Source organism: Fusarium falciforme, chromosome 10 (genome assembly GCF_026873545.1).
Source record: "Fusarium falciforme chromosome 10, complete sequence".
In the NCBI taxonomy this organism is placed as follows: Eukaryota; Fungi; Ascomycota; class Sordariomycetes; order Hypocreales; family Nectriaceae; genus Fusarium; species Fusarium falciforme.
Genome location: NC_070553.1, coordinates 1,492,623 through 1,518,869, shown reverse-complemented (window position 1 = coordinate 1,518,869; position 26,247 = coordinate 1,492,623). Strand labels below are relative to the sequence as shown.

At 51.8% G+C, this 26,247-nt stretch overlaps 12 protein-coding genes across 12 annotated transcripts; 6 read left to right on the top strand and 6 right to left on the bottom strand.

The window, feature by feature from the left end:
• Nucleotides 1-576: 576 nt before the first annotated feature.
• NCS54_01238600 (Diphosphomevalonate decarboxylase) lies at nt 577-1,800 on the bottom strand (the record flags this gene model as incomplete). The annotated part of the gene is made up of 2 exons (XM_053157621.1): nt 577-1,690; nt 1,739-1,800. The coding sequence occupies 2 exons, from the start codon at nt 1,798-1,800 to the stop codon at nt 577-579; spliced, it is 1,176 nt and encodes a 391-aa protein (XP_053013596.1).
• A 1,335-nt stretch (nt 1,801-3,135) lies between these two features.
• Nucleotides 3,136-3,645, top strand: NCS54_01238500 (Hypothetical protein; the record flags this gene model as incomplete). The annotated part of the gene is made up of 1 exon (XM_053157620.1): nt 3,136-3,645. Exon 1 carries the CDS (start codon nt 3,154-3,156, stop codon nt 3,643-3,645), a length of 492 nt encoding a protein of 163 aa, XP_053013595.1. The 5' UTR covers nt 3,136-3,153.
• Nucleotides 3,646-4,875: 1,230 nt separating this feature from the next.
• Nucleotides 4,876-6,394, top strand: NCS54_01238400 (Calcium uniporter protein; the record flags this gene model as incomplete). Its single annotated transcript, XM_053157619.1, has 2 exons — nt 4,876-5,290; nt 5,337-6,394. The coding sequence occupies exons 1-2, from the start codon at nt 4,954-4,956 to the stop codon at nt 6,392-6,394; spliced, it is 1,395 nt and encodes a 464-aa protein (XP_053013594.1). The 5' UTR covers nt 4,876-4,953.
• Nucleotides 6,395-7,167: 773 nt separating this feature from the next.
• Nucleotides 7,168-8,863, top strand: NCS54_01238300 (Hypothetical protein; the record flags this gene model as incomplete). Its single annotated transcript, XM_053157618.1, has 2 exons — nt 7,168-8,699; nt 8,746-8,863. 2 exons carry the CDS (start codon nt 7,168-7,170, stop codon nt 8,861-8,863), a joined length of 1,650 nt encoding a protein of 549 aa, XP_053013593.1.
• A 466-nt stretch (nt 8,864-9,329) lies between these two features.
• NCS54_01238200 (Hypothetical protein) lies at nt 9,330-9,800 on the top strand (the record flags this gene model as incomplete). The annotated part of the gene is made up of 1 exon (XM_053157617.1): nt 9,330-9,800. One exon carries the CDS (start codon nt 9,330-9,332, stop codon nt 9,798-9,800), a length of 471 nt encoding a protein of 156 aa, XP_053013592.1.
• Nucleotides 9,801-10,195: 395 nt separating this feature from the next.
• Nucleotides 10,196-12,258, bottom strand: NCS54_01238100 (Hypothetical protein; the record flags this gene model as incomplete). The annotated part of the gene is made up of 2 exons (XM_053157616.1): nt 10,196-11,940; nt 12,000-12,258. 2 exons carry the CDS (start codon nt 12,256-12,258, stop codon nt 10,196-10,198), a joined length of 2,004 nt encoding a protein of 667 aa, XP_053013591.1.
• Nucleotides 12,259-13,263: 1,005 nt separating this feature from the next.
• Nucleotides 13,264-13,538, top strand: NCS54_01238000 (Hypothetical protein; the record flags this gene model as incomplete). The annotated part of the gene is made up of 2 exons (XM_053157615.1): nt 13,264-13,286; nt 13,343-13,538. 2 exons carry the CDS (start codon nt 13,264-13,266, stop codon nt 13,536-13,538), a joined length of 219 nt encoding a protein of 72 aa, XP_053013590.1.
• Nucleotides 13,539-14,106: 568 nt separating this feature from the next.
• On the top strand, nt 14,107-16,010 carry NCS54_01237900 (Hypothetical protein; the record flags this gene model as incomplete). Its single annotated transcript, XM_053157614.1, has 2 exons — nt 14,107-14,362; nt 14,425-16,010. 2 exons carry the CDS (start codon nt 14,107-14,109, stop codon nt 16,008-16,010), a joined length of 1,842 nt encoding a protein of 613 aa, XP_053013589.1.
• A 195-nt stretch (nt 16,011-16,205) lies between these two features.
• Nucleotides 16,206-17,612, bottom strand: NCS54_01237800 (FAD-binding PCMH-type domain-containing protein; the record flags this gene model as incomplete). Its single annotated transcript, XM_053157613.1, has 1 exon — nt 16,206-17,612. One exon carries the CDS (start codon nt 17,610-17,612, stop codon nt 16,206-16,208), a length of 1,407 nt encoding a protein of 468 aa, XP_053013588.1.
• A 2,412-nt stretch (nt 17,613-20,024) lies between these two features.
• Nucleotides 20,025-21,134, bottom strand: NCS54_01237700 (uncharacterized protein; the record flags this gene model as incomplete). The annotated part of the gene is made up of 1 exon (XM_053157612.1): nt 20,025-21,134. The coding sequence occupies one exon, from the start codon at nt 21,132-21,134 to the stop codon at nt 20,025-20,027; it is 1,110 nt and encodes a 369-aa protein (XP_053013587.1).
• Nucleotides 21,135-22,048: 914 nt separating this feature from the next.
• On the bottom strand, nt 22,049-22,759 carry NCS54_01237600 (Hypothetical protein; the record flags this gene model as incomplete). The annotated part of the gene is made up of 1 exon (XM_053157611.1): nt 22,049-22,759. The coding sequence occupies one exon, from the start codon at nt 22,757-22,759 to the stop codon at nt 22,049-22,051; it is 711 nt and encodes a 236-aa protein (XP_053013586.1).
• A 519-nt stretch (nt 22,760-23,278) lies between these two features.
• NCS54_01237500 (Zn(2)-C6 fungal-type domain-containing protein) lies at nt 23,279-25,772 on the bottom strand (the record flags this gene model as incomplete). Its single annotated transcript, XM_053157610.1, has 6 exons — nt 23,279-24,386; nt 24,434-24,597; nt 24,649-24,744; nt 24,793-25,423; nt 25,479-25,622; nt 25,714-25,772. The coding sequence occupies 6 exons, from the start codon at nt 25,770-25,772 to the stop codon at nt 23,279-23,281; spliced, it is 2,202 nt and encodes a 733-aa protein (XP_053013585.1).
• Nucleotides 25,773-26,247: the final 475 nt, after the last annotated feature.

Here is a 26,247-nt window from a genome sequence, read left to right as displayed (position 1 = left end):
ATTATACACAGCATTCTCCTTGTATTTACAAGAAATCTAATGGAATTGGAAACATCAACACCCAAAAAGAGGGGTTTTTAGGTGGATGGTAGTTTTTTAGGTAGCGCCTGGTCAGAGGTGGATTTAGGTGAGCGGAAAGAAGAAGGTTTATAGGAGCGGATTTTAGGAGAGATTTACCACTTGACCAGGACGCACGCTGAGCACTGGTATGTGCTTTTAGGGTGGGGGAGAAGGGGTTTAACCTCCTTGTAACACTCTGGCAGCTCTGTTCTTGACGGCGAGGGTCTCTTTGTCTACTTGTGTACGTGGTCAAGTTGAAGCTGTCAACCCCCTCCCTCTCCCGTGCTCTCCCGTATCGACTGATTGTATGACCCATGATTCATCTCGGAAATCCCAGCATTCTGGTAAGAGGATTGAAGGCCACTTTGTATATGCAACTGCATGCTGCGGGTTTGATCTGTCGATATGGTACAATCACACTGATTTTGGGTCCCGGAGAAACATACTCGAATCGTATATGCGGGGCTATTCCAATGTGTATCATTTCTGTCGAATTATTTGCTTTTCATTCCCAATCTACCGTCGGACAGCCGCACCATCCTCTCCAACCAGGTACTCCTCCGTCTTGATAGGACCTTCACCGACGCCAGTCGAGATGACTCTGCTCACGCCCTCCTTCAGCGTAGCAGCAAGACCACTGTCAAGCTCGAAAGCAGACTTGGCGATGGCGGCATTCTCCTTGAAGCCATCCACACCAGAAAGAGCCTGGTAGAAAGTGCCGAGGACGGCATTGGCGTTCTCCTCCAGGTAGTACACGACACAGTTGGGACCAGCGTCGAAAGTGTAGGCAGCAACGGTCTTGCCGGCCTTGGTGTTGATGTCCTCGACGGCGCGGATGGCGGCTCGGGACACGTCGTTCATGTAAAAGATGGGGGGGTAGGTGTCGGCGCAGGTGGCGTGGAAGGAATTGGACTCGCGCATCGTCACTTCGGCGAACTTGGCAAAGTCCTTGTTCTTGACGGCCTCCTCCATCGAGGCCATGTTGGCGGGAACAATGTTTGTTATCCTCTCCTTGAAGAGACCAGAGGTGGCGACGGTCTGCTGCATGCCAGAGGTCGATGAGACGCCCTTCTTGGCAGCGCTGGCAACGAGGATGAGAGCTCGCATCTCGGGCCAGTGAGACGCAGGGGCGACAAGCTCAGCCTTGGAGTCGCTTCCATCGTCCTTCTCTCCCATTCTCCATGCGACATAGCCACCGAACAGACTGCGGCAAGCCGATCCAGAACCTTGTCGAGCAACGAGCGAAAGGTCCGAGGGTGAGTCAGGGAGCTCGTAGAGGAGGGCAATGGCCTGGACCAGCGCAGCGAAGCCAGCGGCGGAAGAAGCAAGACCAGCAGCAGTGGGGAAGTTGTTCTCCGAGACAAGCTTCAAGTTCATGGTCGAGAGCTTAGGCAGCGAAGAGTCAGCAGCCTCAAGAGCGGCGCGACGAGCCCGCAGCTCACGGAAGCAAGCCTGAGTTCTGGCGCCAGAGACATCAGCAGATTCTCCATTCAGGGTGAGGCTGTCTCCGCTGGTGTACGAGTTGGAGCAAGAGGCGGTCGTGAGGGTTCGGAGGTCGGCTTGCGAGAGGGTGACGGAGAGGGAGCTGTTGGTGGGAAGGTTGAGCTTGGGATCGCGCTTTCCCCAGTACCTGTTTAGAGTTAGACATGGTGAGGGTATTCAGACTCGGGAGATGTACTTGACAACGGCAATGTTGACGGGGGCCGTGGTGCTGGCGCGATAGACTTTGTTGTCGGCCATTTTGTCGCGGAGGGGGTATCTGCTGGGTGTGAAGATGACGAGAGGCAAAGTCTAAAGAAAGAGAATGTCTCAGAACTCAAGTACTCGCTCAATTGAACAACAGAAGACCAGACTCGTGCCTGAGGAAAAAGCAATCTCGACTACACCGACTTGTTTGATTGTCGGGAAGAGTTGGAGATGAGCACTCTCGGCGCCAATACAGAGGTGGTAGCCTGAAGGGGTTTAGTGCGGGGTTCAACCCCTCTATTGGACCCCTGGGCTTGTGATCCGCGAATCCCCTCAACGTTGGATCCTTGTCGTTTTGCGACCGAGGCTGGTTGATGGGGCCCTGCAGGTGATGCTCAGTTTCCGATATCGACTCGGGACTTATCGTCGTCATACATGCTGGACGTTGAGGTTATCCCGAGCCAGGCGGATATGCCCGTTTGTATCACCAAACTTCAACTTGCAGAAAACGGACGACATGCAGCCCAATTCGTGGTATTACTGCCGCTGTTGCTGTGGTTACAAGACAATTTACCGTTGGAATATCTAACAATGCTGTAGAAGACGGTTGAAACACGTTTGCTGTTGACTTGATTTTGCCTTAACATGCCCGTCTTTCGCAGAGCCCACACCCCGGTAAACCCCTCTTAATCACTCATGTAGCCATGCCGCAAAGTTAACTCTAATACTACCTACTGTAGGATCAATGCCATTCTAAAATCGTTCACGTGCGCGTGGATGGCATTTACAGTTAGACCTTGCTCGAGGACCGGCTTCTGGCCGAGCCCCTGTCAACTCATGGGGTATGATAGTCTACAGAGTTCAAAAGAACGCCCAGTAACAGCATACGAAGATCAAAGAAGTAAAGTTATCACTGAATTTTGAGTAAAAAAGTATTCCCCCCTTAGATTGAAGAGTCTATCGCGATTGGGTCAACATGGGGACACGACTGTGGCTATAGTCAGACTGAACAAGCGCGGAGGCCAACATCAAGACAGCAGAGAGAAAAGGAGGTTTCATGCCGCCTCCGAAACCAATGAGAGCAATCAATCGACGTAGGAGACAAAATTTAGCGGACACATTGGGTAGGGATGGCTTCTCAACGCTTGAGATGGGGTGTGAATGTCTATCCTACAAGGCCGAGATCGAGCGAACCTATCGGCGAAGCATCGCATGCTTTTACAATTAAGTTTTACGGTGACTCAATTAACCTTCCTTTATTTGTTTACCAATGTAGTCGAGCAGGCTGCGATTTGGGAATAGGGAGTCGCATTGGAGTGTCCATATAATGCCTTCGTCGCCCTCTCTCGGTCATCCTTCTCTTCTTCCTCTTCCATCAACTCAACACTCGAGAATTACCATCGTCTTATGATTGTTATCACCAACAAGCTTACTATCAACTTACGCTCTAATCTCTTCACACTTACCTACTACTCATCTCAAGCTACACCGAGTCTTGAGTTCTCTACCAACACTTGCAACATGAGCGAAGTGTCGCAGGAGGAAGATCTGAAATCTACCATGTTGAGCCAATACTCCATCGGCTCTCAACACGCTCAACCTCCCCTCACGATGATCACGATTAGTGGAGATAGACTTCCCATCAAGGTCGTCGATCCTTGTACCCCGACTGAGACAGAGGACAAGGAAATGGAGTACGAGTATGACGAGTTCCTGGTGCTCGACACGTATATCTGGGACGGGGAGAAGAAGCGCAACCGGGATGTTTTGGCATGGGCAAACACCCTGGGATGCAACAGGTTCTGGACTCGAGAGCAGAAGAAGGGCTTCAAACAGACGGTCAAGGACCTGAAAAAGTTCAAGCCCAACCAACTCAGGGTCACGTCAGCTACAACGTGAACCGGAGGCTCGCCAAGCTCGAGATCATGCAGAACCGAGTCATGGCAGGGCATGACAACTCGTGGCTGTTCCACTCGCTGTCGGATGAAAAACCCCGGATACAAAAGACGAGGCAAGCCCGGGAGGAAGAAGAGAGGGACAGACGGGACCAGATCAGGAAGGAGACGATAGAGTCGCTCATTCGCTGCGGTGTGGTGAGAGACAGAGATGTACGTGCCCTCAGCTGCGCCTATACCGGCTCATAGGGACTGGTCTATCTGGTGGTTTTAAGACGGAAAGGCAGATTGCTTCTTAGGGGTCAGTGAATAATTACTGCATGGGTTTCTTTGGCGACCTCGTTCGTGACTATAGACAGAAAAGCGAATTGCTTCATGGGATTTAGTGAATGATCATTACCGGGCTGTTTTGACCACTTGAGCCTTTGTGATGGTTCCTAGGTGTCTATCCGCTGGATGGTCCTGATAGATTGGGGAACCACATCAAGATAAGTTACCGACGCTGGCTGTTGAGTGCTCGACACATCGACGTTACACCAAACACCTATAGGGGAACCTAGGTAAAGGACTGATTCATCGTACACTCACATTCACCTCTTCCGATAGAAGTCAACTATCCGGGACCCCTGGCTAAAGATCAATTTAGACGGGTATTAGATAAAGCACAGAGGTATCGGATACTAGGCGGGATACTATGGAGGAGAAGCTATCGTGATCATAGGTACAGTGTCTCTCGCATTCTAAGGTTACTGACACGCTCCATCTTGCACACACGGAAGTGGGATGTCTCGGCCCTGTCGCGAGGCACAGAAGCCGAGTCGGTCCGTAGGAGGCACGAAAAAGACATTTAGGAGAGCAAGGAATGAATAGACCGAAGTAAAGACAATTGATAGCGAGATTGGTTCAATGCGGTCCTCATGCCTTGTTCATTTCTTGACCCGTATGAGGAGGAATGGCCGGTTCGGGATAGAAACCAGTGATAGATGAACGAAATCCTCGCAACACATCAATTGACGAGAATGACACCAGGAATCCCAGGAACATGGAAGATCGCGTTCAAGACACGGCCAATCAGAAGCTGGGTGCATGATAGCTCTTAGCTGCCGCGGATGCTGACGTCATGACCATCGATGGATGCCTCTGCCAAGTTGAGCTGAGCAGCTTGCGACGGCCGTGAATAGAAAGGCCAAGGGATACCAAGACCTGTAAATATTCTTATTTCCACTTCATACGTCCCTTGTCTGCTATCTTTGTCAGACAGCTTACCTTCTATCTTTCGTTCCTCATCGCTCCCTCGAGAACCACCTCCGAGATGAACCATGCACTAAGACGCGCGACGCTTCGCCTTTCTCCAGCTCTGCGCACGCGATTGCCAACTCAAACATTCTCTCCAACCTTTTGCAGATGCGAAACGGTCCAGACACCCTTCACACGAACATTCACAACATCAAAATACTTCCAGCAGGAGCAAGCCGCGACTAGAGATGAGGACTTGAGCGACAGAGCGCACAAGAGACAAGTGCGAAAGGTCACCTCTGGCACGAGCGCCCAGGCGCTGGAAAACGACCGGCCATGGCATCGGATGGACAGTCAAGCCGAGACGGGGGCTGGCGAAGAAGATCTTCCCAAGAAGGAGGACATGACCAAGGGTACGTACCCAATATGCCTCGATCAAATCGATGCTAACGAGCCCAGGCCGTCTCCTAACAACACCGACTCGACTCCTCAAATTGATCCTACCGATGCCCTTCCACCCCGAGCAAGAACACGTCAATAGACCAGTGGGTGAAGATGTGAAGGATGCAGACGACACAGTTGAGCCATTAGCGCTGCTTGTCCATCCCCAACAACCCCTCTCCTACCTGGAGCGACTCATCCAGGCCGAGATCCCCCCAGTACATTACAAGGGTCGTGAGAAACTTCCCGACATCGTCTTCCGCGCCGAAGCGGACCAAGAAGAGCAACATGGAAAAAAGGATAACAAGAAGAATGGGGCCAACGTTGCTTCGTACTCTGGTCTTGGCCACGAGGGTCCTTCTCGCAAAGAGGCCAACTGGGTGCGCTGGAGCGGCAGCACCGAGGTTGGCGACTTTATTCGAGACGCAGCCAGAGGACGTGAGTTTGCCATTGACATTGAGGGCTACAGAAAAGAGCTCCGAGTCGCCGTTCCCAGCTTCAGAGACCGCACATACTACATGCGCATGCGATTAAGACGCATGTCTCGCGACATTGATACCATGGCCAAGGTGAAGAATGAATGCGATGCGCTTGCCCACCAAGGAGCCCACAGGCTTGCGCAGGGAGGGTTTGCGGCTCTGGCTGGATGGTGGGGGGTTGTTTACTATGTTACATTCCACACGCAATGGGGATGGGATCTGGTGGAGCCCGTGACATACCTCGCTGGCCTGTCGACCATCATGGGCGGTTACCTGTGGTTCCTCTACATCAGCAAGGATCTCAGCTACAAGGCCGCCATGAGGGTGACGGTCTCGAAGCGCCAGACAGCTCTGTACCAGGAGCGTGGCTTCAACCAACAAAAGTGGGAACAGCTGGTGCACGAGGCCAACACTCTGCGAAATGAGATCAAGGTGGTGGCGAGCGAATACGACGTTGATTGGGATGAGAACAAGGACCTTGGTGGTGAGGAAGTGAAGAAGGTGCTTGAGGAGGAGGAGAAGGGTAGGGATGGCACCAAGGCAGCCAAGAACATGAGCGACGATGAACGGCCAACAGAGGCCAAGAAGAGGCAGTAAGAGGGTGTCGAGCGCTTAGACGCAAGATGAAGCTTGTGCAGTAAAGCATCAGATCATGGCGAGACCAAGAAGTTTAGAACAGACAATGGCTTGTGGTGGTGGAGGGTGAAGATAGCTTGTTAGTGGTGAGGCACTCAAGCTGGGCTGTACATACATCAGCTTGAACGAGGCATTGCAAGGGAGCATTGAGCGATAGCAAACGTGGGAAAGGACCAGAGTGACGCATAAGTCGGCTGCGAATTAGGGAATAATGATGACTCTCATGATTTTACGTTTCTTTTCTTGCTTTGCCGGACCGATCAAGGTCGGCAATTTGTCTTGTGATTGATTCATGGGGGAGAAGCATTCCAGGTCCGTGGGCTGATGTTTTGGATGACGTATCACAAATAGTGAGATGTCATGTTCACACTGTATCGCACTAGGAAAATGGTGGTCACACAGTGCGCGCCTCAACTCCATCCCGCGCCTGAGATCCCACCACCCACCACCATCCCACCAACAACCACATAAAAGCGTCTCTCCCAACTCCACTGCAGCGTCCAACCATTTCTCTGGCGTTTGTCACGATCGCCTCGTCCAAGGTCAGCATGTGACCGGAAGAGGCAGTCTTCTGGAACTGTTCTCGACGTTTTCCAGAAGCCATGTCCCAGCGAGCTTCGAAGCTTCCCCTCTTTGAGCCCTCATCCAGCATTGCGTTAGCTGCTTAAAAGCCCGGAGGAGAACCCCCCGCAGAACCGAATAAATCGGAACGGAGATCGGAACTACCTAGAACGATGGCGCCCCAAGTCATTCGCCTGCCAGACGGCCAGACCTTTACCGTCACGCCTGTCTTTGCCGGCCTGGGCTTCAAGAGCCACGAGCTCAACACCCACCACAACGCCTTCCCCATCGGATGGACTGTCGTCCTCAACACCGAGACCGAGACCGATGCCGACCCGGAGGCGGATCCTACTTCGGAGGATAAGAACGATAACGATGTTGAGAAGCAAGGGCCCGAGAATGAGGGCAACGGCGTCGCCCTCGACGGCGAGTCGTCGTCGGCCACGCGCAGCGTGAAGCGCCATATTCACTCGTTCGCCAAGCCCACACTGCAGGGCGACAACCTCTTCATCTCTTCCATCGCGAACCCTTCGAGCTCCGAGTTCAAGCCCGCGGCGAGCCCCACACGCCAGATCGCCATGATGCTGTGGATCACGCTCTACTGGTACTTCCACCAGCCCGAACCTGCACCCCAGGTCCCTGCCGACGCCGCAAAGCTCACGCCGCACGCGGCCAAGCCACGGGGCGAGTGGAGGATCAATATCAAGCGGGATGGCGTGCTCCGGGGCCGCAACCTCATCCCCAAGCTCGAGCGCATGGGCCTGATTGCGTCTGCCGACAGCGCCGTGGGCACGAGCCTGGACGACAACAGCGATGGCTGGTCCAACATGTTTGTGTCGCGGCGCATGTTCTGGCAGCTCCCGGGGAGGTTGTTTCTCTTCTCCCTGCAGCCCAACAAGGCTGGAACCTTTGACTCGATCCCTGGATCACCCATTGGTAGCCGTCCGGGTTCTCCCATTCGAGGTGAATCCCAGGCGCCTTTCCACAAGTCGTATCCGCGTCACTCTCCCCATTCGTCCTATGGGCGATTAGACACGGATCTTCCTGGGGGTCCTATGCCGACCTCGATGACGTCGGTGCCGAATTTCCCTATCGGCCCATTCTTTTCAAGTTCTCACCTGCCGACTTACTATCCTCCTCCGCCGCTGCAGTATGTATTTACAAACAACATTCGGCACCCCATGCGGCCCAAGCCGCCGAGGATGGGAGAAGTCTTCTATACCCGATTCGTTCCAAGTGTTTGCCAATACTTGTCCTTCAGAGTTGCTTCAATCTCGCCCAACCCAGTGCCATACCTGGGCCCAGTTGGGCCCAAGCCTCCAGAGCAGACTCACTTGTCTGCGCTCAGCGACACGTCTCTGCTACAGATGTGGATGGGTAAGCCGCGTGTGAGTGCGTTTTGGAACGACTATAGCCCCCAATTCCTCACCAACTCGCTGAACTCGACCAATTCTTTCCCTGTGATTGGAATGTGGGATGGTGTGCCTTTTGGGTATTTTGAGATTTATTGGGTAAAGGAGGATATCCTGGGCCAGCACTTGGGAAGTGATGCTGGAGACTGGGACCGAGGTCTCCATGTCTTGATTGGAGAGGAATGGGCCAGAGGACGTGTTCCAATCTGGTTGACAGGGCTGGTTCATTGGTGCTTGACTTCGGACTATCGAACAATGAACATTTGTCTCGAGCCAAGAGTGGACAATGCGAGGTAAGTCTCCTTTGACAGGAGTGAGTACTGTTCTAACAATGTCAAGGTTCTTGCAGCGCCTCGAGTTCACGGGCTTTTCGCGGGAGAAGCAGATTTCCTTCCCGCACAAGCAGTCTTGGTACGTGCGCCTCCGCCGCGAGCAGTGGGATGGGCCGGCGCTTTAGGAGTTGATGCGTTTGATGGGATGCTTGTTTTGGTGAGGATTGGGAGGGGATACCTAGAACCTATGGCGACGATAGAACGAGATACGACTTACGATGATGGAGTAGGCCATTGGCTGCTCAGAGCGGTGAACATGAATCGACAATATTTCTCTTTTCGAGTCTTTGATGAATATGGCGTGTGGTGAAAGGCGACTGACCATGTTCAGTGAGTTGGTGGGCGCTGAACAAATCTGAGGGAACAAAGGCATACCTTGTCGCAACTACATTGCGCTCTTTGATCTTTCGGGTATTCTCTTCTATGCACTGGATACTTGAGAAAAGTCTTTCAACGAACTGCGTTTATATATGACCGTTGCGAGAACTACTTGGTTCACTCAGAACACAACATCAGCTCCAAGCCATCCAATTTCACTTGAATAAGCTAATCATACACAGCACATCTAGATTACCCATCACATCAGGTAACATGTCGCGACCAAACAACCCCCAACCGGACGAGGAGAACGGCACCTACATCACCCGATTACACCAACGCGGCCTCCTCATCCCACCCCCGACAAAGACATGCTTCAACTGCAAGAACAACTTCACCGGCGTCTCCAACGTCTGCCGCCCATGCGCCAAAATCCTCTACCCTAACAAGAAACCCAAACCCGACGCCTACCTCGACGTGTGCAAGGTATGTCTCCCTCAGCTGGAGCCTAGAGCGGATAAGCGTACTCCCAAGACGCTGCATCTTGGCCCTGGGTGGTGCGTCAGGTGCAATGCCGTGCCTGGTAACGAGTTTCCTCTCATCTGTGATGAGTGCGATATTGTTGAGCCGCTGCCCGTGTTCGTTAATGATGATAGGGGAGGGAAGGTAGACATGCTCCAGGATGTTGAGACGCTGTGGTGCGTCAAGTGCGAGAAGCTGGCTGAATCGCACTGTCGTCTATGAATCATTTGGGTTGGTATCAGCAAGTTCACACATAGAATAGCACTTTTTATGTATAAGAAAACGATGTAGAGGAATAGTTTTTGTGCAGTTCTGTTTATTTCTTTATTTTTACACTTAGGTTGTTAACTCTCGCTTCAAACAAGACAATGAACACATTTCTGGAGGTTCCGTACATGTACAAGCGATGCTTCTGTCCTCCCACTGTAGTAGTATAGTATACTCAAGTGCCTTACATAGCTTCATTCGGTTACATGGCTTTCATTCAAATCCTTTTAACGCCCTCGTCGCCTTTTTGTACCTTTTTTGTCTATCCCTTCCTCCCCTAGTGAAGTGGTAGAAGAGAAGAAGTTCATTCGCTGCGTCCCATGTGTGCTCTGTTGAAGATGGCACTGTCATTATGGTACCCGCCGCCACGGGTTTTGAACCGTCTCAGGGTAGTCCTCCGTGTCGGAGGGTTGTTCGGGGTCTTGTGATAAGGAGTTGAAGGCCTCAACCCCACGGTCGACGCTTAATGCAAAGGCTGCGTGGTCGAATCCATTTGTGTTATTATTTCTTCGAAAGGCATTCCTGTTGGGATGTTGGATATTAATGGGATTTGAGGGGGGGTGGGCCGAGGGTCTAGGGTTGGCCGGAGATCTTGTGTTAGGCAGTCCAGAGTTGGTCAAGAGGCGAGGATTTATCGTACCCATCGAGTTTCCAGGATTAGTCGGGGTTCCATAGTCCACCAGTCCAAAGCCGGCCTGTCCAGTGATCCTCAAGTATCCAGGGTCTGCTGTGTTCATCATTCCAGAGTTCATCGTGAGTGCAGGGTTTTCCAGGAGCCTCGTGTCCATCAGCCTGGGATCTACTGGAAGCCTGGCGTTCGTAAGTCCGGGATGCCTCGCGAATGCAGGGTTTCCTAAAAGTGTAGGGTCCATCGGCATATAGTTTGCCGGAGGTCCACCGTGATTCATCGTGAGCCCCGGGTTTGTAGGGAATCTGGCCGATCCGGGATGCCGATCCGAGGTGTTTGGCGTTGGCCGGTGAGGTGGGGCCCGGTGTCCGGCGGGTGTCCGGGTGCCAATAACGGGCCCCGCTGGAAGGGGTCTCGGTGCGGGTGTGGATGCCGGGGTTGTGACCGGGGCCCTGTGTCGGCCTATGGTCTGTGGGGCATGCTCCGGGGCGCGAGGGGTAGAGGGACCGGCATTTGCGGAACCCTGCCTGGCGTGTGCCGGAAACGCGCGCACAATCAGGCGGCGGGTAAATGCTTCAATCCGATCCCGCTCCGGCCCTGGCGGCATTTGAGACAAGTCCTCGTCCAAAATACCATCCAACCTGCGGACGTTGCTAGCCTCTATCTCTTCAGCCTCGTTGCTGAGATATGGCGAGTCGGGCCTCTTGTATCCGGGGAACAGCTGCTCCCACACCTTGTACCACCGTTCGAATTCGCTGCCGGCCGGTTTCTCCTTCAACTTCCTCTTCAGTCGACGGTGTTCCTCAGGTAGAAGTTTGCCCAGCTCCTCCAGAGTGACCCTTTGACAGGTCCTAGCCCGTGTGTGCTCTTCCCACTGTGTGTCCGAGTTCCTTCCATCCTTGGGCCACCCGAAACGGCAGTTATCGCAGTGGTAGTGTTTATCGTCTAGTAAATGTTGGCGGATTATGTGCTGTAAGAAGTAGGCGACCGATTTGATCTCAAGATGCCCGCATTTCCGGTATTTGACTGGGTCAACCTTGTAGAAGGCGCAGCAATAGAGGGGTTCGTCCTTCTCTTTGCCTTTCCCGGCACCTTTCCCCTCGGGCGTCTCGCCGTCATTGTTATCGTTGTGCCCACTGTCACCGGGGTCGTCTGGATCATGGGGATCATCGTTGTCGCCGTTATCATCTTGACGTGGCTTTTTGTTGCTGCCGCCTTGGTCGTTGCCGAATGAAAGTGTGTGCTTCGTAGCAAAGGGGTTTGATGATGATGAAGGGTGTGATTCGTTTCCAAGGCATTGGATAAGAAATACCTTGAGCAGAAAGAAGGCAAAGAACCAAGGTGGGAATGGTAGGTTTTCTTTCTGCGACGCACATGGAGGGAAGGTGTTTGAACTGCTTAACAGCTTGATGTCGTTGACTAGGAAAGTCGATAAATTGGCCAAGGTTTGGTTCAAATCCCAGTCAACTAAGATGCGATGGCGGTTAAGCAACGTTCAACGGGCCGAATGGTCAAGTGAAACATACCATGACCGTCTACAGTTAACTGGCACTGGGTATAGAGGGAAAATGGGTCAGGGTACAGGACGGCGAGGCACTGTCCGGTATCCTGCCCTCCTCCACCATTGGCGTTGCAGGTAGACGGCGTTAGTGACTTGGATCCAGGTTTCTTGAAGGTGTTGGCAATATGACGAGTGCGATATGACGGCTGGATAATGAGGGAGGAGCATGGGCCCGAGTCCTCGCCAGGGGCCCTTAACAGGTGCGGAAATGCGGAGAGGTACATTGTGGCTGTTTGCCAAACAAACCAGCCCGTGTACCACAAAGACCAACGTTATCGAGTGGAAATGGGTGAAGATACTTATTTTTGAGGCCAGCCGTATTGTTAATAGATAAAGAAGTGGAAGTCTAAGCGATGCGCGCCTCGAAGAGACAGACAATGCTGTGAATTTAATACAAGGCGGGTTGATTATCCAACCATCTGTGGTACATCTGGAGGCTGAGTCCTCCTTTTTCAAGCACCTTGCAAGAAACGAACCCACGCCTGTGGGCGAACCACCTGGCGAACAACTTGCCGCCGCTGCAAATCACTTGCGGCGACGCTCCCTTTAAGAACTGGCAGACTCGAGATCAAGGTTGACTGCTGCGGAAGTGACGGCCTCGGGGTTCGGTTTCGCCCAACTCCCTTATCTAGCGGGGCGTAACCATCACGAATGTGTTGATTGAGAGTGTGTGACTTTTTCGCAATGGGCTTAAACGGGCAGGTTGCGAGACGCCATTGGCCATCACAGCTGTGATGCTCACAATTGAAAACGCGCGTACACTACTGGGTACACCAGGTGAGCACCCCTGTCAATCACAGCTGTGGGAGAAACGATGTCGAGTGAACCCCGCCAAGAAGAGAAGGCGTCGTTTCAGACATGGTATGTGTTAACACAGATGGGATAAACACCGCGACTATACCTCGAATAGAGAGACGGGAAAAAGCCTTGACACGGATGTTTGTATCGCGTCTGTCTGTCTGTTGGCTACGGTGCTGGGTTTAAAGTCGAATCGCCCACGATTGAGTGAGAGCCCATCACAGCTGAGTAGTCAATCACTCAACTGTGGGAGGAAAATGAGAGTAATAGCAGAGGAATTTAGTATATAAAATCTCCGCATATCTCGTAGTAAGACTATTGATATCTGTATCTTTAAAGATTGACTCTGTGACCGTCATTCAGCTTCAATCCAGGGTATCTCAAAACAGCGCCCAACGAAACACCAAGATCTCGGTGCACTTTGACGAACAATGTCCACGGCAACACAAAAAAGGTTAGTCCTGTCCTCACAGAGCATCGCGCGCCCCAAACTCACACAAGGTCGCCCAGCGGCACAAGTCCTTGGGAGAACAAGCAGCCCTCGGAGCAAGAGTACAAGCAGCGGATCCAAGACTGGCTGTCAGACCCCGGTCTCGACATCCAAGGCAGACTTCTTAGCGGCCGCAGCAGCAGGCCCACACCACCCCGAGGCGTCCGCCAAGAGGGCGAAGCAGTAGGCAGAAAAGTGAGGCAAGCCGTCTTGTGATGGGTGTTTAATAGGAGGCCGCAGAACGGACTCTGAGTGATGGTGTGGCGCCGTGTTTCTGATGAGCGTGCTCTGTAGCGATTTAACCATTTTAATTGATGATCTCGAGCGTAATCAAGTATGCTTTCCATACCTGTAAGACGGGGGAGGTGAAGCCGCAATCCTGTAATCGTAACCATGACGGCGCAAGATACAACTCGGTCCTCCGGTCTCCGTGTTAGAATTAGGATACTACCCGTAACAGAAGTGAGCACAAGTCTGTTAATGCATGTTTATCCTTGCATAAAGGAGTGTCATGACCTAACGGCTCGGGTACTTGTCTCCCTCCAAGCCCTGTAGGCCCCCCAGCCTGATCTACTGCCCATGCCCAGCACCTCGCAAAAGGCGTCCCATCTTCTCCTGTTCTTTTTCCATTTTCAACCTGCTTCTTTTACCGAGGGCCGAAAACCTGCTTCATTTTTTTGCCACTCAAGGAGATTATCTCTTCTTTTCAACCTGTTTTACGAAATCGGCCTGGCTAAACTCGAGTCCATCCTCCCACTTGTTACTGCTGCTGCTCTGCACAGACATGGCATCTACACGTACTACGAGTCGATACCCTGCTCTCTCTGCAAAGGCTAGGAGGCCGAGGGTACTCAACAAAGACAAGCTTAGCATGCGGGACGAGATAATTGTAGCCGGAGATGAAAGCGACGCAAAGCGTCAGCCATCGCGAGAGCCACGGTCGTCGCCGTCGCTGTGTCTCGACGAGATTACGATACCACAACCCGAGTCCAAAGAGACAAGTGACAAACACCCAATACCGCCCGATGGGGAAGATACGTGTAAGATGGCACCGGTTGTTAGAATTGTCGCGGATGCTGATCGTTGGGCTTGAGTGCTCCAGTATCTGAGTATGATCTCCTCTGCTCTGGCGACATAGATCGGGCTGCACCGATGCCTCCTCCAGGATGGCCTTCGGATGACCAGAGGAGGTGGAAGCCTCTTCAGAGGCAAATACCTTTGTACACATCCGTATTCGGTCGTAACCAGCTAGAGCGTCCGAGTCCCTTCACGCGCCTCTTTGTCCGCACAACCGGCGACGGTTCACTTCATGACGATGCGTCCAGCGTAGACTCCCGTCAAGAGGATATCAAGCCCACCCTCACGCAACAAGCTCCTCCTGTCCCTGTTAGGAGCAAATCTTCCAGAGCATTAGCCACCTCGAGGCGAAGCACCAAACAGGCATCGGTCAGCAAGTCGTCCCATAAGCGAAGCCGAAAGGGCGCATCTCGCGATGATCACGACCAAGAAGGGGATTGCCTTATGGGCGAAGCTGATGTCCCCAAGAAGCAAGAGGACAATGGCCCTTGGGTGTGTCCGTTTTTTAGAAAGGACCCAATCCGTCATATGGACTGCATAACCCTCACGTTGAACCGCATCCAAGACGTCAAGCAACATCTCACCCGACGACATACGGCTGAATTGTACTGCTCGACATGCTTTCAAGAGTTTCAGCTCCATCAGGAGTGGGAACAGCATACTCAACGCAGGGACTGCACAAGGCGGCCTTGTCCGCCTCACCGAGTCACGCCACAAGCCCAGGACCGTCTTAAGGTCCGTGTCGATAGGACAATGACTGCTACAGAGCAGTGGAATGAGATCTGGAAGATTCTGTTTGAGGATGAGAAACCACCACATAGCCCTCAGCAGGGCAGTGTGATTGGGGAGGTGATTAGCATCATCCGTGATTGCTGGCATGAAGAGAGTGGGCAGATTCTTTCTGAGCTTGTTAGAAGTGAAGGAATATCTGAGAATGAGGCTGGTGTTCTTGGGATGCTTCTGCCTGGGCTTCTCGATCGAGTCGAAGCTCGGGTTGACCCCCCGCAGCACGACTCTGGGGTGTCTGAAACCCCTTCTAACACAGACAGCAGCACCCCCTACATAACTGACCAGACAGGACAGACTCTTGATATTGGAGGCTCAGCATTTCTTGCACCGCCCAGCGACTATAGCGCTACCCCCAAGCTATCCAAAAGCCCTTCGCCAACGACACCGATCTTGCCCGACATCTCGGGCTCGAATTTTCAATCTTTGAAACTAGAACCATTCACATATGATCCATCTCCGCAAGAGGATTCTTTCGACCAGATGATGGAGCAGCCGTATGTAACCTCGGCTGACAATGACGAGCTCGCCATGGCATTTAGTGGCCAGCTGGAGGGGAACTGTCTGGAAACCCGCGGACTTATCGGCTATATGGATCCTGTGATAGATTACCACGGTCTGGGCACCTCGGCCTTTGCGCCTGGCAACCCTGTTTGGGCCCCCCAATATCCTGGGCACCTCGACATGTTTGACGGGAATGATGTGACTGGTGAGTCGGTGCTGCCGCAACCATTCGATTATCCTAATGCCAGACGAGCAGATCTACCACCCATGGTGAATCAACCCTTGAAGCAAAGATGTCAGGGTGATCCCAACATACGTTAATTCAAATACCCCTTGATGGGTTTACCCGCCCAGGAAACAGGCCTGGATGTGAAGTGTGTGGAATAGAAGAAGATATATATCACAGGATTTCCGTAAGATTGAGATTGGGCTTTAATAATATACCTATACCCGTGTTTACTCGCGAACAGATCAAAGGGAAAGAATCTCGACCAGTCTACTTTGGAATCTCAGAGCCTAGACTTCAAACGGGTTCCAAAAGAGTCCCTCGGCATCCCACAGCTTCTTGACCTCTCTCAGCTTCGCCAGCCTCTCCTTATCAAACATCTCTTCCAGATTTATCCCAAATCTCAAGTTATTGGGAAAACTCCTCGGGACAGTCCCTGGATCACCCTTCCTGAGTTCAGCGACGGTATCGTCCATGAACCCAGTGAGGGCAGCCATTGTCTCCTCCTTCTCGCAGATGGTCACAATCTGGGCGGAAATATCTCTGTTCCGGCCCTCGATGAACTTGACAGAACCTGCATGTCCTTGGCCAAGCTCTGTTGGCTTCGTGCTGTTAAGCGAAGAGAGGGCCAATGGGCTCTTCTGAGAATCAGGATACTTGGTCGTGACTGAAAGCCACAGCTGGAAAGCGTTCTTGATGGCTTCGATGTTTGTCTTTTCCAGACGACAAGATGCAATCGCCTTGTGCCCACCGTGTGTGTTGAGCGGATCAAGCTTATCGTTGATGTTTTCCATGGAAACAAACAGCGTGTTGGCCATGACAGCCTTGCTGACCACGTCCTCCTGGAATAACGGGGCGGCGTGCTTCTCAGCCTCCTCTGCAGGACCAAAGTATGAATATCCCAAGACGATGATTGGGGCTCCGGCTGCTGGTGTACCCGGCGGGCTGCGCATACCCAGAAGGGTGATGCTCGCGGCTGGGGGAGGACGTAGAAGATCCAAGAACAACTGTGCAGCTGTGTCGATGGCTGAGACCGGAAAGACAAGCGAACGAGTCCAAACCTTGCCTTCTGGCATGTTGAGATTGGCGATAGGATAGGCAGATGTCTCGATGGACGTGATGACAGCCAGCCCGTGACCCGCTCCGCAGAGAGCATTGAACAGGGTAAGTTCCTGTCCGGTTGATGAAGAGCTGACTTCGAGAGTGTCACCTCCAGCAGTAACGACGCGGAATGAGACGACAATATCAGCCATCCATCCGTGAAGGCCATTCAGAGGAGTGTTGCCTCCTCCAATCACACATCCCACGACGCCCACAGCGTTAGAGTTGGGAAGGGGGGTGTAGTAGCCCTCTTTAGCCAAAGCCTTGGACAACTCCCCGGTAACAACACCGCCACCGACTCGGACCGTTCCTTTGTCCTTGTCCAACTCGATGGCTTTGAACTCCTTCATGTCCAGGTATAGCGTCTTGGGACTCACGGTAACAAAGGTGCCGTGGCCTCCACCACTGGCGACGACAGTAAGGCTGTTGGTTTTGGCGACTTGAAGAGCAGCCTGAACATCTTGCTCGGTCTTGGGCGTGACGATCAAAGCAGGTCGCTCAATGTTCGTGTCAGACCAGCGCGAGGGCCTTTCCGTAGACACGCCCGAGCTGACGAGGTGTTTGACAGAGTCAAGTCCCGAAAGTGAGGTTGCCATAGTTGCAAAGAATAGCGCCGTACAAGGAGTTGAGATGAAAGAATGGTAAGAAGCGCTCAAATTTCTTGGCAGAGAAGAGAAAATTGGTAGTTATATGGACTCTGACGGGCCGTGGCTCAGCGCCTAAAATCTGACGTCAGGTTGTTGAGGTTGCAATGGAGACGAGATCGCTTACTAGGTCTTTGTCAACCATAATCATTTTTCTATTTATATGCCTCAAGATCGACAAGTTGTCAAGAGCCTCTTCAGTTCTGCACCGTTTCTCATCTCGTCGCCATCCCGAAATTCCAGAAATCGATCAGTATCGATCATCCTCCTACGCGTGTTAGGGGACCATGAACAACCCCTACGGCATCGGTTGCTTTTAGGTCAATAATGAAGAAACAGCTGCTGTGAATCGAACGGCGGGACGGGTATTGCTTCTGCTCGATGAACCCAATTGGTGTGAGATGGTTGGATGGTGCTCGTATGGCGTTTCGAATCTGATTTTATGATACACATTGTTCAAGCCAAGGCTTAGTGGTATAAAATAAGGCGCGGGAAACAGAGAAAACGCTCAGTTTACATTTGTGAGCTCGAAACTGAAGGCTGTAGTTTGGAGTAGTGTTGAGTTGGTGGCTATGTTTAAGCATCTCAATGACATGGCCAAAGGCTCCGGGACCGCTTCAGTGTTTGAAGCATTCGAAGGTCTTTGGAAAGAAGGCGACAAATAATTGTCCTTCGGCGGCTCCATTAGTTGATTTCAAGGCTGTTTCACTGAGGATGGGGAGTGTCGTCGTAGAGAGCACCCCTTGCCACATCTAGAGAACAGAGAACATAGAAATAGTTCTAGATATAGTAGTAACGAACATGACAGTAAGACCAACATGAAAGACAATAACGTAACTCCAATCGGCCATGCTACCGGAAGGTGTGGGGATATTCGCCATCTCGGCGGCCGGCCGAAGCGTCTGGGTATCCCTGGACGAGATAGCGAGGGTGATAGATTGAGTGAGGAGATACTCAATACTAGGCACACTCTTGTTGGTCTCTTACTAAACTCGAGTCGCCAGCCGCTCTGGGGCAGAGTTGCAGGTATTGTCTCTATTCGCGGTCATTCTGTGGACCTATTGACTCGGCTTCCCATCAGCTCAAGCGGTTGTTTGGTAAAGTTGTCAGAGGATCCTAGCGATGAATTGCGTCATAGAGGAGAGAGATGCGAGAGAGTATATTCGGCTTCTAATTATTTGCATTCTTTTAAAAGATTCGGACCCAACTCTATAGTCCCGCTGTAGAGTGGCTCACTCCCCTTCTTGCAGATATAGAGAGTGGTCTAATTATTTGATTCCCATTGAACATTCATTGTCCCTACTGTTCCGACAAAATCTTATTATGACCTGTATTGGCATAGCGAGCGGAACATGTGAAGAGTTCCCCAGATTTGCAAACCGACGCATGTGGTTTTGATATGCTGGGCGAAGGCTTCAATGAGCAACAGTACGTGCTCATAAACCTACATAGTAAGAAGGTTACCGTTGGGCTAGATATTTGTTACTTCCTTTTGAATTCTCATGTTAAATGAAAGCCCTGTCCTTGATACCGCTTTGTACGTTGTCTCTGGTTGTCTGATATTCGAAGTGACATAACTTGACGACCCTTTGGCTGTGGCTCTCCACATTTCCAGGTATTACTGCGTCGTATTAATAATCAAGAGACATATAACTGCTGAATCTGGATATGTCCTCTCGAGAACTGGTCTTGATAATGGTAGTTGAAAGGGTAGGACTCCTTGACGTTGCCGCTAGGATCTGTAGTTGTGGGCCAGATATGTGAATAAATACATCCCATATATATATATATATATATATGCAAAAGGCATTTGCGGTTAAATCCTGTTTAAATGTTTGATGACTCTTGGAAAGCTCATGTGGTCACTAGGTTTCCCGCAGACTTCCCTTTAAACTCAACTAAGAGACTTCGTAGCATACCTATCCCACTGTGTTAGCATTGGGATATGATGCTGAGAAGCTTTGATATTGTGATTTTTCTTATAGTTGGAGCCCGGTCCTTGATGAGATAACTGAGCGAATGATAGTGGCATACCTATTGTGTATCACTAGATTCCATGGCCAGAGTTCTGGCGCTGTAGAAACCTACTGGGTGGTACTATCCACCCATTGGCTACTCTGAAGACTCTGTATTACCCAGCCTTGGCGTTGATTGAAATGAATGCGCTTGACATACCTGATGTGATTGTAAGGCACGACCATACGGGCATAAATACGTCGTGGTTGAAAAGAGAAAAGAGATGTTCCAATTAAGTTCCTCCTTACAAAAGAGACTATACCAGTATACTTCAATGAAAGCATTCTATCATAACTCGTCATAATCCATATCCGTGTATTCCCAATCCTTCCGTTCACAACGATCTCACTAACGCCCATACCGTCTAACTATTTCCCGGAGCACATCCTCCAATACCAGCTTGCACAATGCCTCTTGCGCATTCTCCTCATCCTCATCATCCCCGAGCAACTTGCGGCTCTCCAGGAACTTGGAGACGCTACGTTGGCCCTTTGCTGCCCAATAATCTCGGGCCATGGAAACAGCTTTTCCACATCCTTTATCTAGGTACGGAGAAGGAGAACGGTCCGAGGTGGGAAACACGGTGGCATAGATGCGTCTCCAGCGCTTTGCCTCGCCGAGATAGACCCTGTCTCGTCGTTTCAATTTGGACTTTTGGTAGAAGTTGATGCCATCGATAGGCTGTAGGTCGCGAAGCTCACACTTCCTCTCTAAGATGTGAGAGTCCCTGCTGGACAGACTATCAAAAGTCCGGGAACAGATAGGACAGTATGGTGGCTTCATGTGGTGGCGCCAAATATGGCGGATAACGTCTTCGTTGGACTGCAGGTCGTGATGAAGCAAGCAGTCCTGGTATTTGGCCGGGTTGGCAACGTAGAGTGGGCAGGCCAGGTGGAAGTACCCAGTCGGAGGATCGACAACTACGAACCCGTCGTCGCTGTCTTCACCCTCCTGCCAGTGTGATGTCCGGAGTCGTTTCCGGGGAGGCAACCTGTCGTCAGGTGGCGAAACGTATCGAGTGGTTTTCATCCAGCGTTCCAGAGAATCTAGGATGGATTGTACCAGTTCCGGTCTGATATCCTGGAACCGGTGGTTTTGGGGCAAAACGTATGCAGGGACAGCGCCTCGCCAGCCATGCTTGCCCTCGCATGAGCTGTCATCTGAGTCGCTGTCACTGGATAAAGAACTGCTGTCCAGTTCGTCGTCGGAACTGGACCAGTCCGAGCTTTGGAAACGTTGATTCCGGGCAGGGGTCCTGGGTTTTCCGGACCGCTCCCGTTTGATGCCAGCTGAGTTGGCAGGTGGCGAGGTTTGAGATGATTCGCGTGGAGGACCTGATACAGGTCTGTATGGAATCTGGTAGATGGCAGACGTTGGTTGGTCGTCAGGTTCGTTCTTTGGAGTTTGCGGTTGGCCAGGGGAGCCGTTCCCCCGGCAGGACAGAATCCGCCGGGCCATGATGTTTAGATGAAGCTACTGCAGGGGCTTCCTGGGAGGACAAGTAGAGAGCCATGTAATGTTCTGAGCGGTTCGGGCCGAGTTAACGTCCAGTAGTCTGTATTTGAAGTTTTCGAGTGCGCAATTGCGCACTGGAGAATTCGCACACCACAGCTGTGCGTTCAGAGGTTGGCCAACCACGGCGCCTGTGAAAGTCAATACTGGCCAATCACCTGGCGTTATCACGCGTTACCCCTGTCAGCGGATTCTTATTGTTGCAGGTGTGAGGTTCAGTCATCTCGCGATTTAACGCCTCGTTGGGCTTGAAATGAGGCTCAGTGGGCTGTTTGAGGGTGCACTGCACTATAAAGAAGGGTAGAGCCGTGAACCGTCTGCACGGCATCCGCGCGGTTCTACCAGCCACAGCTGTGTGAGTGTGCGACGATATCGTCAGTTTCCCCACGGCTGTGACTCTCCCCGGATGGAGATTGTCATTCCCGGTTCATGACCAGATGACTTGCATCGGCAGTGCCCGACATTTTACGGCATTGGGGGCCAGGCTTCCATCATGTGATCCTTTAAAAGTGCACGACTCACGCCGAGTGACCAAGGCCAAAGGAGACTAGGCATGTAGGACTTTCGGCGTACGTGAGAAACGACTTTGGCGATACAGTTTATTTAAAGTCAGCCTGGCCCTACCAACCAATTTGCAACTTGAAGAATAGGCCCCCAAATGGAAAAGACGGCTAGTTGCCCGGGTAGATAATAAGGGTTGTTCAGCTCTCGGTCAGGGGGGTCAGGCAGAAATGCAACACCACAGCTGCGCGCATACACGGACTTATCTGAGACTAGTTTCAAAATAACAAAGCCACAGCTGACGATGAGTCGCCCTCCTGAACTGGGTCACAATAGGGTGACCTTTCCATCACTGGCTCTCACTGCTCAGACTTGCGACCCCCAAGAGGAAAGGAAAAATCAGGCGCGTCGAGCTGCTCAGTCTCCAACACCTCCTTGACGCCCTGCAGCTTCTCGAGCGCTTTGCCGTGCTTGTGCAGAGCAGGGTACACAGTTTCAACATCCACCTCGAGCTCAAGTATCCATCGGTAAAAGATGTACAAGGTAAAGTCAACCACTGTCAAAGCACTACCGACTGCAAACTCCTTGCCTTGAAGTTTGCTGTCAATTCTGGCATATGCTTCGTCAAGAGCCTCCCTGCCCTTAGCACGGATACCGTCGAAAGTAGCAGGATCATTGCTGAAACGTCCAGGTCTCCTCATCATGCCGTAGGCGCGACCGTGCACAGTTCCTGAAAGCCAAGCGAGCCACTCGGTGACTCTAGCCTTGTCAAGAACTGTGACGCCTAAAAGGTTCTCGTCGGGGACGAGAGAGGAGATGTAGCCCACCACGGCGGGCAGTTCGGTGATGACCTCGTCGTCGACGACAAGCGCAGGGACATAGCCCATGTGGTGGACTTTCCGATACTCGGCATTCGTGAAGCTCCCGTCTGCTGCTTCGAACCCATCAGGGCCGCTTCGCATTCGAATGGCTGAGAAGGGGATCTTGTAGTGGAGGAGAAGAGCATGAGGGATGAGGGCACAAGACCCGTTGAATCGATAAAGGGTGAGTTTGGGGATGTTGGTGGTCATGTTTATGAATCAACCGTATTGTAGGTTAGGTGTACTCAGCTGTGCATGGCTTGGTCCTGGTCCCTGCATGAGACAAAGCCTCTTATACGTGTCCTCTCAGCCCTTGGTGATGTCGTGTTCTCAACGTCATTCACGCCCTTGGTCGGATAGATTCATGTCGCGCTGACAAATGGTTTGGATTGTGTCATGAAATACCATGGCCTTAGGCAGCGGTACATTGAACCGAATGCGGCACAATGGAATTCACGGCCATAGCGCGAGACATGGGTCTTGGCATCTGACGTTGATATACTACACCTTTGAACACTTATCATAACCGAAATAGAAGGTGAGATATTCTGAGGTATTGTAAGAGGGAACTTCTTGATATAATTACCCCTGGTTTTTCTCAGACAACGGGTGCTGGGTGCAATGGCAAAGAGCCTAACTTTCATTACAACATTGGCATCAAACACAATACCACAAAACACCACGGAGACATTGACAAACTTGCTTAAAGGGGTATCAATTCATATTTAATCAACTAGCCGCAGCTATAGGCTGCAAAATCGGAGCCACATCATCACTCAGCTCCCACCTTCTGCTCCCTTGAGGAAGCAGAGCATTGAATCTAGCCATCCACCCTTCAGCAACGCATCTACAAAGCGGTATACTGTGAAGTGCTGCCGTGCCTCCAGACTGTATCCAGTTCTCCAACTGAGCCGTGCTCTGCAGATTCGTCGGGTCCACACCGACATTTATGTGGCTTAGGCTTGGAACGCAGTTGCAAGCATGCTCAGAGAAGATGAGCCATGCCCAGACTACGAGCGCGCTCATCGAGATTGTGAGGTATGCGACGGGGTCTACCGATTGTGTTTGAGGCTCGTTTGTTTGGATGTCAGCTTCGCATCCGCGTAGGACACTGAGGGCGTGGAGGAGGGCGCGTCTGCTCTCTGATGTCGTAGCCCATGCGTTGAGTTGGGCTTGATGCTTTTGGATTCGTAATGACTTGGAGGAATCTTCGGTGGATGATTGTGAAGAGAACCTGGCGACTGTGTTCATGATCCGGATGTCGGAATAGAGCTGCATCCCTTGAAGGTGATACGTCATCATGCAGTCCGAGACGAGGCATTTGATATGGTTCATCGCCGTCACTTTGGCTCGTTGTGGTTCCTCTTCGTATTTCCCAACGTAGGCAAAGAAGGGAAACTCTTCGATCTGATTAGTGTGGAAGCATTGTGTGCACTGATGAGAGATGCGCTCCAGGTCTGCTTTCCATGTCTCAAGCTGCCAAGCGAGCGAGGTCAATGAATTCGGCATTGGCCTCCCAGCTTCGGTTGTTCGTCGCACGATCTGGGTGTGGTTCCATATCCCAGGGAGCAGCCCACATAGAGCGAGGTGAACGTCTTCGAGAAGCACGAGGGACTTTGCGGGTGAGTTTGGGTTGCTGATAACTTCAGAGAGCTTGAATCCCACTCGATCAGTGGGTTCCTGCGAGAGCCGTCTAAAAAAGACGTTCAAGCCGTATGCGTTCCATAGAGAGAAGGTCGAAGGCATTGTAGCGTCGATTTCTTCCCGGTGGAGGGCTGCGGGTTGGCCGCGGGCTATTGAAAGATATACGTCGATTTTGTATAAAGCAACGATGAGTCTGAAGAGTCAATGAATGGATTTTAGAGTTGAAGAAATGGTACTCACCTCTTCCATCGTTCACGGATTGTTTGTAACCAAGGGATGAAGGTGCCTGGAAAGTGAACTCGTTGTTCATATGCCGCGCTTTCACAGACAAAGAACTCCATCTCCCTCATGTAGACGACGAGCATTCCTCGTAGTAATGTTGCCCTTGCAACCGACTTTTCGCTCTGTAGTACCAGTTAGTTTCCGACAAGCCACGTACTAAAGAGTGTACGAACCCCGTAGTAGAAGGCGAAAATGATGTTGAGGATGATGCCCTGGAATACGTCCATCGGCCAAGGTTCTTCCAAGTTATGTCGAGGTCTGGGATTTGACTGAAGCTGTTAGATACTGGTGCTTCTTCCAGGGGTGGCACAACTTACAACCCACTCAAAGAAACGCTCCATCAAGACTTCGTGTAGTCTCAGCACAGGCTCAGCCATTCCATCAGGGTTCTTTAACCATGAACTGATCATGACCACGGAGACTGACACAACAAGTGCATGGTCCATGGGAAAGAATGAGGGCGCGTGGAGTATCGGCCAAGAATCGTGGAACCGCTCAAAGAACTCTTTCGAACTCGCCTCCATCCAATCCTTGTCGGCGCTAGACATGCGGGTACTGCCGTCGATAGAGATTTCCCGAGATGCCAGCTCGCCAGCGATTCTCTTTAGTCCGGCTGTAACTTCGTCTTCTTTTGGACTTGATTGCAGTGTTGTTCTCATGTTGGCAGCAGCTGATGCAAAAGCCTCTCGGGATCCAATAGCTGCTGCTGGAGAAGGAGAAGTGGGCGAATTTGAAGGCGAGGCATTGCTTTTGGATGTCTTGCCGTCGCTGCTGCTTTTTGATACAAGCTTGTATGTGCAGCTGATGCCTCTCTTGGCACAGAGTGTGCACTGAATACCTCCATCGCACTTTGTCTTGTTTGCATGGCAGGCATCGCAAGCTCTACCCCGGCGAGGATCTGGAGCCGTTGGCATGTCATGACGTGTCAGGTGACGACGTAGCAGGTCACTTAGAGTAAGTCAGCACAAGAACGGAATCCGGGGCGCGCAAAGAGTTAACTGACTTTCGTGTAAACGACCGTTGGCATACGGAGCATACAAAGTTCCGCTCTCCGTGGGTGGCTTGATGCCGTCGAAGATGCTCCTTCCTGATAAAGCCTTTCCCACAGTGGCAGACATGACGGGCGGGAGGTTGCTCGGCTGATGATCTGGTGAAAATGTGTCAGATCGGACGTGTGTAGGATTGTTGACATCGGAGATCCCACATCCAGAGATGTCATGATGCGAAGATGGACTCACCTATTTTCAGAGTATAACTCCTGGGTGCTCCCCTGAGAAACATCCAGAGCGGATGCCATACTGGGCGAGGTGAATGCCAGTGGTAATGACCCGAGTGGGATTGATCAATCAAATCACGCAAGAATGGGATGTAGAGCTCCGCAAGCGAGGAGTAACCAAAAAGCTATGTAATACAAAAAAGAGGATCGAATGTAAAGGGCCTCCCGCGAGTTTATCCCACACCGAGACGCGCAAACTTGGTAGTATCCCGACTTGGTAATCCTATCGGTGGGAGAGCGGGATGACCGGGATGCGAGTGGGATGAAGTGGGATCGGCGACCTCGGGGGCGATTCTGTGGGATGGGATAATATGGGGAACGGAAGCCACACGACGCTATTGGATGTGATTCGTTGTCGGGCTCCCCGTTGCCCCAGTCACTGAATTGTCATCCCGCTCGGCGATCCCACTCGGCATCCCACATGGACTGGGATCGGTCTCAGTCTCGGGGCCGGAACTAAAACACGGAGTCAAGACGGGACCATCTGGATCTCGGA